This window comes from Pygoscelis adeliae, unplaced genomic scaffold (genome assembly GCF_000699105.1).
Source record: "Pygoscelis adeliae isolate BGI_AS28 unplaced genomic scaffold, ASM69910v1 Scaffold238, whole genome shotgun sequence".
Classification (NCBI taxonomy): domain Eukaryota; kingdom Metazoa; phylum Chordata; class Aves; order Sphenisciformes; family Spheniscidae; genus Pygoscelis; species Pygoscelis adeliae.
In genome coordinates, this window is record NW_008825285.1 from 249703 (window position 1) to 270534 (window position 20832).

A 20832-nucleotide genomic window follows, 5' to 3' on the forward strand; every position below is an offset into this window, starting at 1 on the left:
TATTACAGTATTTATAGGTCACTATTTTCTCCATTTATAAACTGGCAGTGTAAACCGCCTTGACGTTAGCATAGAAGAATCTAGCAAATCTAGCAAAATTACAGTTTTTGTAATCAACTTCTAACAGCCTACTAAAGCATGTTTTCAATTATTGCAACACCACTTGGAAAGCAAAGGATAAGAATCTTTAGCATGTAGGTTGTTCATTACCACCCTTAAACAAACCTCAGCATTGTCACACCATCAAATGTATATATAAATGTGCTGACCTTCAGAAACAAGATACTACCAACAGCATCAGGTAAATGCACATGTGCACATAGCTAATATATGTGCACACCTATCCAACAGCAAAAGAAAAAATTTAGAGGAGAACGATACAGGATAATCATTAATAGATTTGTAGATGGTATGTGTGTGTGCCTGCTCATCGGTATTTAGTACACAAAATACCAATCAGAAAAACATGAAACAACAATTTGAAACCTATTTGGCACTGCAGATAAACAGTAGTCAGGTCTTTTCAAATTTAGCAGCAATAAAATATGATCATATTCTTCTGTTTATATACCCTATTCTTGTTACCCATCCTAAAACCTTGACCATCTCTCAGACACCACAGGGACAGTCCAAGGGGTCAGCACAGCTGGAGGTGAGGACTCGAACAGTTCTCACAGGCCTCAGGTATCCAGGAGCCACACAGCTGCACACCCCACCTGAGCCACATTGCAATGTCAGGGGAGGAATGATATGCAGGGAAACCCGGTACGTGCCCTCCCAGAGTCTCTCCTTCACAGCAACAAACTGCAGAAGTTCCTATAACTCATGCCACTATTGACAACTGGATCTTGCCACCTCCCTTTGCTAAACAAAACTGGACCACAGGAGTACCCTAATCCACCTCTAAACCACTTGCCTGTGCAATATACAGGAGACAGAGAAGCACCAAAGTCTGTTAGCATATGAGCAATTCACACCTAAAACTTCAAAAAAGTTTTCTCAAACTAGCCAGTGTTCAGCACGTCTTTCTATTCAAAACCTACATCTAATACATGCGCTCATAACACACCTTAAAAGTCAAGAAAAAGGTTTGTTTTGATCTAAGGGGTGTGGAGGAAGCAGACTAAAGCTGCAATCACCATGGGAGCAAAACAGATACAAAAGTAGCTGGCACTTGCAGGGGATCAGATGGTGAACTTTTTGCCTACAGCTGTCACACAGCTCACAACTGTTTTGCTTGGTGCTGTGCAAGACACAGCACGAAGCCAAACCCTGTCCCAAAGAGCTTAATATATATGGCCACAAAATAATGCACATAAATAGCTAACTCTGCCCCCAAAGAGTCCTCGTGAAGGCAACTGTGGTCTACTGAGACGCAGCAAATGGTTTACATGGGCCCAGCTGTGTTGTGGCCCGAAAAACAAAGCTGGCCAAGGAAGGAAGGAAGGTTACTTAAGGTGGAAAGTTGACACAAGTATTTAAAAAAAAAAAATAATCAGTTTTCTGGACTCATAAGGAATTGCATTTTCAGCCACCTGAACTAATCAAAAGGAAAATACTGAAAAAATGCTACAGTAAGCATCTCTGTAACAGACTTAAGTAAAATATACATAGGAAATAGCTGCCTTTTATAAAATATGACAAGTGTAGGTAGATGCTAATTTTAGTGGCAAACACTGTAATCTTGGTCTGATCAATTATCATGCCTCCACCCTCCATAATACGAAGGGAAGTAGCAGTCAGCTGGCAGCAGCAGACTAACTGCTAAGCAACTCATCCAGGGAGAAACAGAGGTCTTAAGATTTCCTTGTATGTATAGTCCATCTCACAACTGAGATCTGAGAACATACAGCAGATCCCATTAAACTCAACTGAAAGACTGCCATTAATTTTAAATGTTACCTACAGGTATATAAAAATGTCCTAGATTCAGGGACAGACCTTAAGCAATAATACATAAAATGGAAGGAAAGCAGCCAAAAATCTATTCTGAGTTTTATATTGTATTCCTACCTCTGGTGAGAAATGATGCCTTTTGCTTTAGATTCAGGGTATGACAGCAGTTTTATAGAAGGCCCACGCACTTCTTTTAAGACTTTTTTAATTTGCAAAGAATAGGTCACTTGGTCATACTGAAAGTAGAAATGGAAGAGATGGCTACGATTTTTTTTTTTCTTTTTAACAAATACAGCTATAAGAACTTAAAATACCCAGGCTCAAATCTCAGGAATCCACTAGCTATCCTTGTGGAGAGCCAGGTGAAGATTTGTGCTCACAGTTGTATCTCAAGGTCTCAACTCAGAAGAGTAGGCTGCCGGCTCCCACCAGATTAGCACTGTGATACAAATCAGCTTTCACAAAACACAGGCTAAACATGATGGGTATTTGTATTTCAAAACAATATATTTGAAATATATATTCCCTGCTTGCCAGAAACTGAGAGCTGGTCTGAGAGCTGAAGACAATACAGACACACAGAGAAAGTAGAACCGTTTACAGTGGGGACAGAGCAGCACACTTTTGTTTTCTAAGATACTTTTTTATATGTTTACAGTTTCTGAAGTTTCAATTCTGGATTAAATTCACTAAGATAAAGATAACCAAAGCATAACATTCCTCCTCTGTATTTATACTTCGCAAAGAGAGGTGCATGTATATGAACAGGCTGCATTTGATTTCCACTGCACTTCACATACCAACAGCACACTGCATAGACCACACAGGCATTGACAGAGCTGTTGCCTGTGCAATGAAACACTGATTATATGATCTACATTTTGTGCAGTCCAAAATTCCAACTGGGGGACACAGAGAAACTGAATTACAGAGAAATGATGAGTTTTCTTTTCCTTCTGACATCAGTATCTGCAACATTCATTTTGAAGACACATACACTATCTAAGTAGGCAATGTTTTTAAAGTTCGTTTCATCTCTCCTTCATAGTCTAGAAATACAGCATTTGCATGAATACAGAATCTAATTTTGTGCGGTGTTTTTATAAAACAAAAAGAATGCATAAACTTGATAGTGAAATGGTGAGATCCAGCAGCTCAATGAAACTCAGATCTGCCTGGTGTTTCTTTTGCTGCTGCTAAAACAAAGCTAAGGAGTAATCTTGTTTGTGCGCGCTTTAGATACCCCAGGTACCGCGCAGTTTCCTGTAATGTTAATTACCTGGGTCATTTCTGTCAAAACCACGGTAATTTTAACTCAGGCAATTCCTTGTTTCAGTAATTTAAATTCTCACTCATACAACTTCACTATACACTTAAGATTGTGTAACCCACCAATATGACCACGAAAAGCAAGTAATTAAGGTACTGAGCTATTCGATCCTTACCTACAAAAATCTCCCTTTCAGAAATACTACCACCTTCTTAAGGAGGAACTTATCTAAAAAAGGGCTCTGCTCCCATTTTTTGAACCTAAAAAGTTGCATGTGATACTGCTGGTAATGTACATGTATGTGCACTGAGCACTACTGGCAAACAGGAGCACTAATCGTTCAGTGGCATTCCATGCATATGTAAAATTGTGTGTGTATATGCAGAGCCACTGTTCCATCCAGCACTTTTCTGTGGATGTACTGAAGAGACAACCAAGTGATACATGACTCAGAATATACCATCCTGGCTAATACCTTGCAAATGAAATATTTAGTCAGCTCATATTGAGTGTCTCAATTAAAAACATGCTTAAAAAATATACATTCAAGTGCTTTCATGATTCAGTTTTTCAGAGTTTTCTATCTAATTTAATTTCCATTCTTATCTGGGTTAAAATTAACAAAAACTTTCTTTTTTTGTCAGATTAGTTTTAGCTTGGCTGAGTTTCAAAATCATCACACTGTCACACAAATGTTCACCTAATTACCAGCTAGGGAACAGCACAACGGCTGGAAAAGCCATCAGGGCAGGGCTGCTGCTTTTGGTGATGATATTGTTTACATGAATGGGATATGAGACCGCAGCCTAAAATAGATGGTATGAGTAGTGCTTTGGAGATCATTCTCTCTCCACTGATTACAGAGAAAGCCTTGATGAGCACTTCAGGCCAGACAACAACCTGTTAAATGGCCATGTCACACTCATTTTTATCTTTTACTTCTAATAGAAAGCCACATTTATTTACAGCAAAGAAACCAAACATAAGCTAGAAGTTTCACTTTCAAATATTATAAAGATGTTATGGTTCAAGCAAAAATCAATACTCGTTGTGACATAGGAAGTAAATTGTTTTGCTTTTAGTAATTAGAAGTAAAGATAGCCTGTTATGTATTTATCAGTGTAAACTTACACAACTTCAACACAAATATTAATAGAAGTATGGAGTACACAAGAATATTCATTAAAATGAAAATGCAGATAGTGATTTTCAAGTCAGTTACACTTCCACCACTTTCCTTCTCAATATTTGTACTGGAGCTCATAGTTTGCATGTATTTTGTATGAAAAGTATTAAACACTGGATATTACAATTTTTATAGTAACACACAGTAAGGAGAGTTTAAATGAGTTGGCACTCATTAGCAAACATCAAACAAGGAGTATGGCTGTTGTTAATAACCATGTGTTTGTGCTGTTAGTGTGAATCATTTTATTTACCAGTCATACTCATGCTTAGCCCAGAGATGACTTCACCTACTGAATCAATGAAGAACATTGACCTTTGAGATAAAAAAAGAAAACTGCCTTACTAACAATACCACGTAAGATCATTCTTAAGAGAAGAATTATTAGATAAGGAAAATTGATCAAGCAAAATTCCTTAGAACATCTGAGCACCTATCAATTTATTTTTTGCAGAATGAACTGTAGGAGCTAGATGTGTATGCGTGAATATTTCTGATCAAAGCAAATATACAAAACGTTTAGCCTCACCTCAAGCTCTAGTCCTCAACAAAATAGCCTTTTATGCTAAACCCCCTACAGGCATAATGGCTGCACAGCTGGCTACAGCATCCTTTTCATTCCATGTAGTCAGCATAAAGCAGAAAAAAAAGCGGCAAGGCTGGAGGAATCTCTGTCAGTCCCATGGTGAAGTTTTCTACACTAGGCACAGAATTAGTCTTATGACAGCCAGCACTGAGAAGCAGACCCAGCAATTCAGGTAGCAATGTTCTTTATCACATGGCGGGACAGTGTCTCAGTACCAAGTTGAAGGAACAATTACTCCTGACAAATCACAAACACCACTGCTTAATATATCTGGACTTCTTTTTATGTACTCCTTTAATCAGTTTAATTAATGTGATTAAATAGAATTGTTACACAAATCAAAGAAATTATCTATATCAAGGAAAGAGCTTGATGGGAAAAAGAGTAATTATTAATAAGCATTATAAACTCAAGATGACACTTTAACCAAATCTACTAATTCAGAATTTTTAATTCTACTATTACTCAGAGCAAATGCAGCTAGGTTCTTTGTAGCCTTTTTCCAAGACAAGTTTACAATTTTTTCCTGTCATCCTTGCTTCCACCCTCCTTCATCAAAAATGTCTAAAATCAGCTCTTAAAATGGACCATTAATACCAGCAAGATTAAAGTTACGTAATATCCAGAACAGAAAATCATGCTGAACTCTCAAACAAAATTAAGATTAAACACAATATAAACAAATAGATACAAGCTTTATGACAAATGTAGCCATCTACAGGTAACACAGGTGAAATTTAATTAACATATGCCATTGGGAACATTCCTTGTGCAACCGATGACAATCCATCATTTCTTAAGGGTCTTACAAAATATGAGTGTTTAGCTTAGTTCCTCACTTCTCTTCAACATTTTTGTGAATCTGGATGTTAAAAATCCTTATGAGCTTGCTGAGTATTTCCTCATTGGTCAGTCTCAGTACAAATTTACAAGTAAAATTGTGTATCAGTTACGATGCAAAAGCTGGTGAGATTCCCTGCACTGTCCTGCATATATGCAGTTTTCTGTGTTCTTTTTATTACTTCACAGCATATATCTGAACTTTTGAAAATGTCTGAAAATTTCAACCTGAATGCATCATTTAACCTCACTGTGAAGCCATCAGTATAAAAAATTAATTCTCAAACAAGTCAAATGTTTTGGTGTCCATCATATTTCTATGCAATGTATTGCCATGCTTGTAACTGATAGTTATGCAGACACAATGCAGAGGTTTTATATATGACCAAAATGGTACTTTCACTAAAAATTTTGTTATTAGGGAGTCAAATGATCAGTTTTAGATTGCTTTTTGTTTTATTAATATAATGATTTTTAACCAAATTGATCAAAAATTGCTGAAAAAGCACTGAAGACTACCCCCCCCCCCCCCCCCGATGTTCTATGACTACGGATTTACAAGCCTTAAAACTCTAGACTTGGTTCATTCTCTTGGTTTAGCATAAAAATAGTGTTATGAAAACAGACAAAAAACCATTGGTTTTGGCCTAAAAGAAGCAACTGAAGTTTATCATGGGAAAGAGAGAAAGTAAAAGAAATGGAAAAGGAGATTAACTTAGTGGAGTCAGACAGGAAGAAGACCTTGTCCTTGACTATAACAGAAAACACATAAAGAGGTATTTAAAACTAAGAGCTTTTTACCCTGTCATCACCTGGTGATGTGTTTCTGTGTTTGTTTTCTGTAAGGAATATATCTATAATTAAGCCAACCCAATACAAACTGAACTCAGCTTTCTCAGAGGTGAACACTCAATAGATAGGCTGCCACTAGAAGCAGCAATGTGGCCCGCTGAGGAAGTAGTATCATGCTTCTTATTGTAGGACCTTGTACTCCACACTTTTGCTTACCCTTGCATAATTACAAACTGCTATTACACTGCATGGCATGGAAAAAAACTTCACTGTACTGTTCTTCCTCATCCTTTCCCAACCGGTAAAACGTGAGCTTTCTTGAGTACCTCCTTTAATATTGACCTGTTCCACCACAGTACAGCTGACCAGGGTTTGATTAACATGTACCAGATTCTGAAGAGTTGCTTTTAATAACACTATTTGCTTCACATGGTCACATTTAAAACATAAATGAGGATGATGTAAAGATGTGGAAAAGGTGCCAGTAACACTGGTTAAAAGTGAACTCAAGCAACCACTGCATTCTTCTGTGTAACAGGAGGATGTTTTACTTCAAACAATTGTTTTCAGATAAGCCTACTCTCCGGTACCAAAAAGACAGATATTTTAGGGGGATGGCTTGACAAAGGATAAGAAACCAACGGAGCAGGAAAACATTTCTAAGCTTTCATTTCAGTCAAAGAAATATCAGGTGCCACAATACTTCTGCTCATTTAAAGTTAAACAACAGGATTATCTAGTTATAAATCCAGAGTCATCTGCTCTCCTAATCATTCTTATGACTTACTATTTTTGTTTATGCATGACTATTTAGTTGCAACGTGCAAAATACTAGGAAGATTTAAATTTTCATCAAAGGTACTATAAATAGTGACAGATTTTTTCTAACAAGTTTTTGAGCTTCCAATAAGCAATACTGTAAGAATCTTGTTCTTTCAATTTTTTTCTTGCCACTGCATTGCATAGTCTTATTTATAGATTTGTGTGATTATTCACTACCCGTTCAAATTGCTCATTTTCTTATTTATACTCTCTTCTGATTATTCTCTACCTGTTCAAATTGCTCATTCTCATCTTTGCTTTAATCAGTGCTTCTAGAAATTGTTTTCCGTTAAAGCAGACAGCCTAAAAAGAGACCCGCAGAAGAACTAAGGCAACAAACACAGATTTATGGATGGGAGAGACCCTTAACTTTAACTGTTCTCAGAGACTGACTGGAGAAATTTCATGGAGTGATATTTGGAGAAGAAATCCCCCTCCTAGGACTAAACGTCAGACTGAGAAGGTCACATACTCCATCCACAACTGCTAGCGACTCCACCTCAACAATAGGACCAGAACATCTCTTCATTTTACAGTGATCTTTCATACTGAGTAATTATTTTCTGGCATGCTATCCCATCAATGCTGAGTAATGTCAGTCCACACAAAGCTAACAGGTGACTGACACAGTCTACTCTATAAAGGCTTGGGATCTGCTCGTTTCTCTCAGCTGATCTGACTTCGCTGCACTTACATTAAATTAGAATATAACAAAAATGAGTCCACAGAACAAATATGGGAAAAATGGTTATGACCATTTAGGGACCTAGGACCGGACCATCCCATTTGAAAGCCAATTAACAACGATGAGAGTCTTTGTACCTATTTATGAAAAAAAGACATTTTCTTGTATCACCAATGTTGTAAAACACCTTTCTGACTGATGAAAATGATAGTTTCAGTTCCGCTCTATTTGAAAATAACACAAATTTTCCAATTATAGCATATCAGTTTTATCCTAGCTAACGGTCTTTCCATCACCTTCATCCCCCCAAAAGTTGGGATACCTCTATCTTGTGGACTATGGACTATGGTCACTCTTTGGTTTCATTCCGAAACTAACTCATTCTCAGGCTCCATTTGGGAGAAAGCCAACTTGTTCTTCCTGGGAAAAAGGCAAAGCATGGCCGAGAGGTTAGTTTGCTCCTGACAGAGAACATGGATGTAAACCATGCCAAGATTGGCTCCTTCTGCCAAGGGCACTCTAACACTGTTCCAGCACGCTATGTGTCCTCAGATGCCTTCACACCATGCCCGATGGCAAAACTGTCATGCCTCTAGCTTAAAGTTTCAAGAACAGCATTGCTGTGGGCTGTATTATTTTTGGCGCTTAGAACTGAAGAACCACACACACATATAAAACAAACAAAGAATATGTCAGGGCCAAAGAAACACTCCGTGAGCCAAAGACAATGCGGTGTGGTCACAGCATATCTGCTCCAGATGGTGCCAGGGCATTCCCTGTCACAGTACACAAAGACAGTATAGACACAGCCTTTATAAGAGACACGGAGAGAAGCCAATCAACTAAATAAATCATGAAACACATCAAAGGGAGAGAGAAAAAAATATGGGGAAGAAAGTATGGAAGAAAAGAATTATGTTTTGGTTCTTCACATTAGTCTTCATGGAATAGTTTAGAAACTAGAATAATTATATGTTTACAATGACAAAATCTTGAAAGCGGCCACTAATAGTTCTAGAACGCCGTATTTGCCAATTGGGTATTTTAATAACATGAACTTAATGGATAATGAACTCTGAACTAATCATACAGATTATGAAATGTTCATAAATTGCTACTGAGGAAACCCAATACCTAGAGAGAAAAAGGGTAAATATTTAATTAATAGTTAATTAAATCTTAGGAGTCCAATTACCTGTAAGGGAATTATAAAGAAAACACTATAAAAGAAACTGGAAGACTGGAGTAGCCAAAGAAAGAGAACTTTAAAAACATGTCTGTACAGAAATACTTACCAATCTGCTATGCAACTGAATGTCAATAATTTATCCTACTCATTTAAATATGCATGCCTTTTTTCCAGTGTATTTTAAAGCTTTTTATTCCATAGAATCAATTTTTGAGGTTACCTCAAATCCAAAACAGATGGAAGATAATGAGGAAAAAACAGAAAGTCAAAGCATAATTATAATTTTTAACACACTTTTAGGGATGAACAATTTGTCAAGCTGCGCTCTTGACAGAGAATTCACAAGATATGGGGAGCCATTTCTCCGCTAGTGTTTACGGCATAACTAATACCAATAATTCTCATCTAAATAATTGACATATTAGGGTCAAATTAACCCAACACCAAGTCTGGACAGAAAAATAAGTCGTATTTCTTGATAAATACCTCTTAGAAATATCTTTTTGTTATTAAGTAATTTGGTAGTTTAGAAATGTTAAGATATTTCTAGTAGTTAGATTTTAAATGATTATAATTCATTGACTTGAGACACACTATGACAATGTAAGCCGGGTGAGAATATTTATTTTGTATACCTTTACAGAAATGTTACCACTGCCTCCAAATGAGCTTTACTGTTAAATGAAAATGCACTGAACACACTGGCACCTATGTACAAAGATAGGAACTTATACATATATTTTAAAGTTCTCTTCAAAAGGCAGTTTGCGCCTTTAGTACTAATTCCTTTAAATTCACTACACTGTTACTTCTTGTTAGTACTGGTTTTCAGCCCTTCATTTAGTTTTCAAACTACTGAAGAATGCTTATCTCCAACCAATGGAAAGTACCTTTCCAACTATAATGTACCCCCACATATAATCACTACAATTGCAGAATCCCTTTCATGTAATGATTTGTTAATTATTTTTTTTTTTGAGACATCAAGTTTGTGCAGTGTGGTCTCTTCCCTACCAATGTTTTTATTTAAGTATTTATATAACACTCCAATTATCAGTGTCATATTCTTGCCATTTTTCCACACACACATTTTTAATTCCTTTAAAAATAGACACCTTTCTTGTGTTTCTTAATATTTCTCTGCATGCAATGACTTTTCTAGAATAATTGCCAAAAGTTCGGTAAGCTTACTAACTAATTTTTTAAAGGCTCTCACTTGCATATTCAAATTCACCAAGTGACTCTTTCCTCAATGTAAGACAGTTTTCAATCACTTTCTAATCATGTATTTTTCTATTCTTGCTTTTCCTCCTCCTCAATTTAAAAAGCAAAGCATACTTGATTTAGTCTACTTTTAATTAAAGGGCCTCTTTCCTTACAGGTTTTTCCTGATAATACCAGAAGTACCTTCTAGTGCTCTTGGCTCCTCCTACACTATCCTCCTACTCTTATGTTCTCTACAGAAAACGCGTGCCTGGTTCTATAGATTTTTCTTGCATACTTTCAATTGCCACTATCTTCTGGAAGTCTTTCTTTACCCCAAGTATTTTTTAACAATTACACATAAAGTGCACAGGTTACATTTTACATATTTTAATGTGTTATATAAATTTGTCTTTTTTACATATTGAGATGAAACAGTTCATAATCTATAAACAATGAACCCTCTTTTTATATTACCAACATTTCCTCCCTGGTCATAAAAAGTAAATGCTCCTTGATGTGTACAGTGGCTTCTACTCAGCACCAGAAGGCTAAGAAAAGCAAGAAGTAAATTAAATAAACAGGAATATGTTAGGAAGAGGGAGACAACCACGCTGAGTTGCCAGTTAGGAGAAAAGCCAAAAAACAGATTTGCCTAAAAGTAGCAAACCATCTGATGAAGAAAGCGGCAATAGAGATTCTGCTATGAAGGGGTTTGGACTAACAGGTCACAAAATATACAGGGCAACTTGTCTCTAGGAACAAATGAACCCTCAAACTATGGCAAAAAGAAAATAAAATCAAAAATCAAACCATGAATCATCTTTTCAGCCTGTGAAGTTCTCTGAAAGTACACATTTGTCATCCACTATATGACACGGTAGGATGACTCTCACCTACCTTAAACATGTATTTATAAAAAAATATTATCTTGGCGTTTTTCTGTATCCTTACTCAGGAATAAGACATGCTTCCATAAATTTCATTGTCATTATTACTTGCAAATACTTGTAATATGCAAAGTCACTCTTTCAGTCAATCCCAAGAGGTATTAACACTTCTAAAAAATGTTACTAATCCAAGTATGAGAATCCTCCCTTTAGCTCCAACTGTGTATATATGCTCATAATTTTCACTTTTGACCACTGTTTGGTTTTGGTCTTTCTTATTATTCGTACATTTGCCTATGTGGCCAGACACTGATCTTTTAAGGAATTGCAGTTGTACCTGACCAAATGATCTTTCAGCCTGAAAGAATACATCAGCTGCCCAGTTTTCATCAGAAGAGATATTCTGACACCCTGCTAATTTCAGAACTTTATTTTTAATTTTATGTAATATGCATACTCATTTAGTAAGTCATCTGTGTTTCTTCATCAATGACTAGTACCATAAAGCAACTCAAAGGTCTTTATCTTTTTCTTATCAAAAGTTATCTCCTTAAAAATATCATATAATAGAAACTAGATCCCTGTTCATCACTCTTGTCACCGATGTCCATGTGGAGCATTTACAATGTCCAAGCACTTCTTAGATTACTCTTCACTGCTAACACCTTGCACATCTTTCTCAAAGTACTAAGGCTGCTTGCATCTCTGTTTAGTCACTTATTTTTCTTCTGATTAGAGATGAGTCATACAATCTGGATCTAGACTGTTTTTAAAAAAATCAAACTACCCTTCAGTTACCAAGAGCAGTACTTCTTTTTCTAGTACCTAATTATTTGTTTTCTCAACCTTGTTTGTAACGATAGGATTTGTCTTACCTAACTTTACCCCGCTAAATGTTATTCGCACTATCTTAAAATAGGCATCTCTCGTAAGAGTGGGATGAATCCCCAGCTAGACATGCCTGTCTCCCTTTATTACATATAAAAAGAGCATAAACAGCTAACAAACTCAGCTCATATACAGCCTGGAGCAAGTAATTTGAAATGTTAAAATGGAAAGTGTATAGCATTAGTTTACCCACATGTCTCCTTGGAGACACGATGCAAATATATATGCTTTAAAGCATTCTGAAACTCAAGTGCAACCTCAGAAATGAAATTCCCTAAAATACAATCTCCCTCTGAAGCCCACTTGGAACTCTATCTCTGGGAAGGTGCTTTTCGGTTTAATGGTGCATTTTTCTTTGTTATAGGAGCCACGTACACACTAATTCATTTGGGACATCATCTTTTTTCTTTCCCCTGTTTATTGTTCACTATGTTTGGAGAACCTGAACTGCTACACTTCTACCACTTATGAAGCCAGTTTTGCCTGTCACATCCACCCCAGAGCTTCCAAACTCTGTCAGTGGACCATGTTATAATGATTTTCACTTCATTAATCACCTGCACTGTTTATAACTCTCCCCTTTAGTCGTCTCTGGCCTCATTATCCGTTCACATTGGTTCTGGCAACTGAAGAGTTGCCAACTGGTTACTTTTGCTCTTTTAAATTATTCATATTGATTACTTTGACAAATGTGATGTACATGTTGGCCTGGAAATGCAGACAAAGCAGAAAGGCACAAAACCTCCCTCAGTTTTTATTACAGTGGCTACTCCAAGTTATCTTAAAAGGTATTTTAATATTATAGACCTTTTTACACATTGCAAGCTCCACAGAACAAAGAATATATATTTCTCTGTGTATACAGCACGTAATACATTTTGAAGAATATTTTAATATTAACAATAGTATTAGGCATAGGTGGTAATCATCTCATGTCTTCTTTAATAGCATCCTATGCCCATCTCAGCAAAAATGGCTTCTTATTTGATTGAGCAACCTAACACTTCAGATTTATCTTTGCCTTCCGGAAAAGAGTTCTCCACTGGCCTATCACATTTTCCTAAAGAATTAGATTATTTACAGATTTTATTGCCCTTTTCTCCTTATATCTACTTCTTGTATTTTGACCAACCTACAAAGTGAGTACAACTCTGACATGCTAAACTCAGTTCAAGTACTTTATGTACTGCATATTTCCTAAAGATGCTTATACAAAACAAATACAGGGTGAGTAAGATCTGAATTCAATGGATTGAACCTCACTTTAAGATCTTCAGGTGCTCAGCTCTGTAAGGTTTTTTTTAATAATTAGATAATTAGTAACACAGAAGTGCATGTAACTGTTTCACAGTCTCTCATAACATTTACTGTCTCTGTTTCCGAGGGCTTTTAATAGCATCAACCTTCCCCCTCATCAAGACTTTTTTTGGAACGGATCACTTACTTTGTAATACGGTCAATGTTAGCAATTTGCTTCTGGTTCCGGATTATTTCTATAGCTGCCCAAAGATGCTGGATAGCCTTTGTATCTGCCTGTCGTCTCTTCGTTAAGCGTGCCATGACCTGTTTACTTGGTCAGCTGCAGCCGATAAATAAAAAAAATACACCAAAAAGTTAATCATGAATTATGAAATGCATTACATGATGATCATCTTGCAATAAATATGATTACAAGGAAAATTTTGTTAACCTATAGCAATTCAATTTGTATACAGCAGCATGTTTTCTTATGCTTAAAGAGCAGTAAAAAGCAAAAAAATGTAGTTTACAAGAACCCCTTTCACATCACATAATCTATACAGAAGACAAAAGGTGAGCAGTAAACATTATCAGATCAATAGCAAATGACTTAACTTATCAAACTGGTTATGAAAAGTCACTTAATTCACATCTCAGGTCCCTAAGATTTGGTAAAAAGCAGACGCTACCCTAGCCTGAAACTGCTATAGCCTTTTGCATTGCCCGAAACCCTTAAAAAGGGGCGAGTGGTGCTTGACTACATCACACGGTGTAAGCATGAACTCTGACACAGAGAAAAAGCTGGACCCACAGTTTAGTACACAGTATAGTTCTCAGAGTATTACTTTCGTATTTTTATCATTTACAACTAGTTAAAAAAATCCATTCTATGAGCAGAAACTAGAAGTATATTTTCATGGATGATAAATATTTAAAAAAATATTTTGGAGCAATTCCATTTTCTGTAACACGCTAAAACCCAACAGGACCAAAGTGCTTCTGATGGCATTTACCCATCTAACCAACCCTGAACGGGAACATAATGAGCATCTGGCTTTGTTTACAAATTTTCCAAAAGCTTGAGGCAATGAGTACAGATAAGCCATAAATCGCCTCCAGCTCTACTACAGGCACAGAATCCCTTTTTAAAAGCTTAACGATGCATTTTGATCACTAAATAACTTTCTTCCAGTGCCACCACTTTCTCAATGAAAAAAATGACTGATTTATGACTGCTACCAAGGTCTATAATTTATTTTAGAGCTCTGTCCTCAAAATGAACTCTGTGGTATGCACGCGGATACTTGTAGCTAGCAGAATATTAACTTCAGTAACCCAAAATAATATAAAAAATGCAAAAACATTACACCATCTGTGCAATGTTAAAGATGGGAATTTAAGTATTAAAAGTGTCCCTCCTCTCAAATTCAGAAAAATTAAACAGATTTGAGTATTCCATCAGTTGCAGCAACGTAATTTTCAAGTCCATGGGACCTAAAGGTACTTGTCAAAGAGGGCTGCCAAGTTTCAGATCCAATATTAGCTCAGCAACGCTCACTCACTCTACAGGTATAATGAAATGAAGCGCAACGTTCTGTTATTAAGGAGAAGAAATGATTTAACAGCATTGTACTTAACATTACGTAGCCCATTTTAAAAAAAGAAAAAAAAAAAGATGATGTGAAGTTATACGTGCACGTCCAGGTGCGTGAGGCACCTCTGGCTGCTGGAGATAGCAGAGAAGGGCAGAACAGAGCGGCACTCGTGGAGACACAGTGTGGTCACACATCGACCCCACATTTCTGCTTTAGAAATCTCCTCCCACTGGGATTTAAAGCAAGGGCAACTGGATGGATGTCCCAGAAAAGAGAGGCCAAGAATACATTTTTGAGGGAAGGATAAGAGGGAATATGACAGACACACAGCTAAGAGTGACAGCCAGTAGATAGCATCACCTAAGAATGATTCAGAGAAAGAAAGCCCTTGTTGGGAATAGCGGGAAAAGACACTGCATCCCTGTGAGCTCCTTTGCATTCATTTCACAGAACATGAGGCCATTACAAGTACAAAACCCGCTTCTAATTTGTAAAAGAAAGATGTGATTATTTGTAGAATTTAATTCTTAAGGAAAATAGACCTGTAAAATACAAAAAAAGGTTAGACACTAACACAAAAAAGAACAATCTTTACAGCCCTCATATCTTAGCATAAAACTCATTTCCTAACACAGAACTGACTAAAAGTGAAATAATTCTTTTTATTCTAGCTCTCTACAAACTATCTGCTTTAAAAGCTGTTAGCCGATATGCCAGTCGACAGGCCGGACACGGAGCCTCTTATGCAGTATCACGTCCACATGCGAGGATCAAGGAGGAAACACTCATCCGTCTCGACCCTGATATCAGTGTGAAACAATAGACCAGTTCTCAGTTTATTTTGTAATAAATGAAGTGGGTCCTGCTATCCCAACTATTTTAAAAATAACCGTTATTTTTGGCAGCCTGGCATATGGCTGCCCATGTGAGAGCCGCACTCAGCGTGCCTGGCAGAGGGGGAAGGAGCTGGTTTTCTCTCACACCCCTGCGACGCCTGGGCCCGAGGGCCCCAGCACAGGGCAGGGCCCCAGGGAACCCATCTGCTGCCTCAGCGTGGCCCCATGTCCCCCCTGTGCAGCCGAAGGAAAGGCTGACCTTCGGGGCTAAGGAATTCCCTCTTGTGTCTCCAGGGCGGGAGAAGAAGCCCATGTCTGAGACAGGGAGAGGGAGAGTGAAGGATCGCTGTAATTACGAGTTCCTGAAGCCCTGTGGTTGCAGAGCTGCACCTAAGATGACCGCCAGCGAGCAGAGGAAGGCCTCTCCCTGCAAAGGCCCTATGGGCTCCCCGTTTCCTTTGGAGTCTGCTTTTGGAACAAATTTCCTGACCAACCCCTTCCCCATCCTTATTGCACTTTGTTGGCTTGGAGCACGCAAATGCTATGCCCTGTGTCATGGCTAACTCCAGCCCACAGTACAGGCATGCACCTCCCAGGCCCCGGCCGCTACAGGGAGGTCACTCCATGGGACCAGACCGCACCTGGTCTGAAGCAACCCCCCCAAAACACAGCTGGTGTGGATGCCCACCCAAACCGCTCCCTCCTGGCTGGTCCCCTGCTCCCCACCACTGCTCACACAGGCACAGCCATGGCTCTTCCCCCCTGTTTGTCTGGAAATAAAAGCAGTAAGAATTCTGACACGAGGGACACAGCAATCACACATGTTCTGTTCCTTTTTTTTTTTTGTAAGATACAATAATTTTATCAGGTGTTCTGCCTTCAAAGAATATACATTTCATTTTTATAGCTTTGGTTTACTATTTAAGGGCACTTTTGTTAAACTCAAGAGTTGACACTCCGCTGTTGAAATAGCAGTTCTTATACACCACACTTCCAAAAATATAAAAACTTTTTTTTTTTTCCCCAAAAAGCCCAGACCACTTTAGCATTATTTTCATTTTTTAATTGCGTGGTATAGAAAAAATATAGAGACTTTTTTTTGCATTAAAGAAAAAGATTTAAAGATAGTGGCATATTTCTTGCCATTCATTGCAGTCACTCTTCCTCCATGGTAAAACTAACCACAACAGTCTACCCCGCAAACATATAAGCAGTTTTCTATATTATTATAGAATCTTAAAGATAACTTGTATCAGACTGTTAATAGTTCATAAAATGCTTTGGAGTGCTACTTCCAAGCAACAGAAAATGCTCCCAGTGCTTCAACATGCACAACTTATTCATGCAAATAATAGTTTAAAGTTTAATGGGAGACAGATTCTTAAATCTATATTTATCACTCCTGATTATTTGCTTATGTGTGGGTGCACACACACACACATGCAAGAGAACAAGCATAAATATCCAGTGCATGTGAGCATGTGTATGAATCTATGGCTTAGAGGATAAATACCGAAAGAGGCTGATTCATCCATGCAGTGTTTTAAAGAAGTTAGAACTCCAGAGACTCTTTAAAACCACAATACTGAAATGTACATTTACATTTAAATGCTTGAAGATATTTCTCATCTCCCTCTTTCGTTATAGCATTCATTTCAATATCCTGGAAAGAAAACCTAAAAGCTGAAGTAAACATTAATTTCCCGCTTGTGATTTGCCAGCCATCATGCTTGTTTAGCTATGGTGTCCCCTGTCCATACAAAATTATTTGCTTCATGCCATTTCTGCCACGTTCTGCTAGTAAGTTTATGGTAGGATGCAGCTTCTTGGAGAAAGGTTGGCAAACAGAAGAATTTTTATCAGCAGAATGTGTCTTAGGTTTTGTAGACATCCATGGGACCTGCAGAAAACAAGAAGGATTCTCCTAACAAATGAAGTTTTGTGTGGCCAGCTCACACACTTCCATCACATGCTCACCGCTCACTCACACAGGGCCCAAAGCAAATAATTTATCTTCTCAATTTTCAACTAACTGTTTCTCAGTGCAATCTGAGTAAGGTTTTACTATATTTTATATTTTAAATCCCTCTTGAATGTCCTGTGTACACTATTTTGAAAAGTATACCACTTTACTGTACACAACTTTCCTCAGGAGCTAAATGTTACCCACGTTTCTTACAGGCAGGTGCAGCAAACTGTGCTTTATCTTGTGAATACACACAGCATGGCTTATCTTCTCAAAGCGCATAGCAAAGCGTGCATTGCCATGCAGTGGCAATGTTACAGCGGTGGCAAATCAGACTTACTGTCGAAACAGCAAGGCTACTAGTTGTTAGACACACACTTGGCCAAATCAAATGCTGTACAGCTGTCTGTTGCAATAGTAGTGGATATGGAAATCTGCACTGCAAGTCAAAATAAACAAAAATCACCTTGCAGCATGTCTAGGGATTTAGCCCAAGGAACCTCCTGACCTGCTGCTTGCATCCAATTTAGCAGATACTATCAGGTACAAAGTTTAGCTAGAAACTCTCCATATAGACAGAAACAACTGAAAAGTAGTCAAATCTTGCCATGCTTTAGCTGTTAAATACCATGGTCCAAGCAAAATATGATGCTTCTGAAAATTTAACTAATGAATTGGACTTTGCACTGAAGCAGACGGTGTTGCAGTTGGGTGCTGCTGCTCTGATGGGAGCTGCTAATTAAGAGCTGACAAGTAGTAGCTTGTTAAATCTTCTGTTCGTACTTCACTGTAAGTGAGGCTACCTGTGGCGCTCATCCCTTTCAGTGCAAAGTCAAACAGGTTAAACGTCATCCCTGCTATTAGCCACCATTTGGCTGAGATTCGGTATGCAGTTAATTGCAATGGAAAGACAGTTTAAGAAGTTGATCCTTGCCACTGCTCAGCTGCTAGTTTCTGCCTTTCAGCACCGCATCCCTGGGGCTTGCCATTATTTCTTCCACACCACATGGTGGAAAGATTTCAGGCTCAACAGGAGGAAGAAGCTAGGCTCAATCCTAGTTTTTGTGGCTTTCATGCTGTGAGACTGGCTGAGTTTGGGCTGTTAGGAAACTTGGACACAGACTTACGTTCGTATTTATGTGCACATTATAATATGGGCTCTACTATTTCTTAAAATGTAACTTTTTATAGTAAGCATAAAACTGTATATATCAGCAGTACAAGTAGTTCCAAATGTTTAGTGCTTTGTTCTTGAATTAAATAGGAGTTTCCTATTAAAATCCAGATTACAAATTTGCAAGTTGATGTAGAGCTTGGGTCCCTGGACTTCATACAGGTCTTCGTTGTACTCTGATGTTCTGCAAGTTTATGGTTTACAATTTAAACTGCTTTTAAAACGTATCTTTCATCACCAGTTTAATGGGAGGGTAAACTCTTTAGTCTTCCCCTCCTAGAACAACTGGAGCAAAACTGATAACTATCCTGTTTTTACATATGGAAGGTGCACCCGAAAATGTTTTGACTGAGCAGCAGTGAAGGTCATGCCTGGGGTGAAAAAACAAAAGAAAGTTTAACTTCAGGTCTGCCTTCCAGATCTAGCGATCCAAAAGTGTGAGGAGTAGCTGCTAGGGTGAGGACAAAGCTTTTGGCAAGAATAATCCCACATTTTGCTTACCATTCACTTGTCTTCCTGAGTGTGCAATATTATGAGCATGACCTAGGATTAGCTGGGCATCTGTTAGCAAGAGACCCTCTTTTGCAAGAGTGCAGGTTATGAGAAATGCAGATTTTGCATACAAAGTCATTTTCAAATGTTTAAGAATCAGCAAGTGTTTTGGTATCATTAGATATTTATTCTGGACTTAATCCCAATTCACTAAAATCAACAAATGCCTTTCTGCTGACTTTCCAGGGTTTTGGAGTAAACTTTCAACTGCTGACTGCTCTTCCGCATCCTCACAATGAAAAACTTAGGGAGGTGTTCAATGATAGTGAAGCTGAAAGATGTAACAAAGGCTTGTGGCTGAAACAGGCAAAATTTCTTTGTTAATAAAACTAAACTCAGAAAATTAGACTATAAGTTAATAAAAATTACTGAATTCTTCAGTGCACCTTTTTGTATTAAGAGATTAGTTCATGCTGTAATGCTGTCATTTTGGAAGTTATTAAACTACAGAAGATTTTTGGATGTTGAATGTGTGTCATTCCTAATGAAAATCTTTTCATTTCACTGTTAGATTAAGGTGCACACAGTCTATTCAAAAGAGATGTATAGTTATCCTAAATATTTCACATGTGCAAGTGAAATAGTTGTGCTGTTATGCACAACCCCACCTTTTGCATTTCCTGATTGCTAGGTTTGTAACCTTGACGTCATGCAACTTTTTGAATGAGGTTTTGCATGAAGTGCAGTATAGACAGAAAACAGGACTAGATGAATACAAAACTGTAGTGTTCTGCTTCTTTCTCTCTGCAATTTAATTTTTTTTTCCAACTTCAGTACGCAGAATACAAGAAAGCTTTTGCTATTACCTTGTGCCATTCCAAGATGGCAGTGAGCCACTGTAGAAATCAGAGCCAAGGACAGTACAGAATTAAAGGCCCCAAGAATACTTTTACTACACATCTGTCTAAGCTCTATTTGAATCCCTGATATTGCATTTACTTCATTTGTATTGTATTTAATTCAAAATTATTAAGTAAATGTCCTTCACTGAGGCTAAGGCATATGATACTTGAATTTTAAGCTCAGACATTCTGAAATCCTCAGTGTACAAATAATAGAAGTCTCTTTCTTTTTCTTTTGAAACCAAACCTGGACTCTCTTGTTTAATTAACTCACCCTGCTAGAGAGAACTTGACACATATGTTGAGGCGCCATCCCAAAAGAGAATTTCTAAGAAAGTGTAAGTGTAAATCAGTGTAAACGGAGTATAATAAAACCTGAGA

General features: G+C 37.6%; 1 protein-coding gene across 4 annotated transcripts in view; it reads right to left on the reverse strand.

The window, feature by feature from the left end:
• The window catches only part of ZMYND11 (zinc finger, MYND-type containing 11), a 108314-nt gene that overhangs the window by 49509 nt on the left and 37973 nt on the right, over positions 1–20832 (reverse strand). For all 4 annotated transcript variants that reach the window (XM_009329884.1, XM_009329882.1, XM_009329883.1 and 1 more), the window contains exon 2: positions 13692–13826. In XM_009329884.1, coding sequence (XP_009328159.1) covers positions 13692–13807 — 116 coding nt within the window. In that variant the 5' untranslated portion in view covers positions 13808–13826. The remainder of the gene's footprint in view (positions 1–13691; positions 13827–20832) is intronic.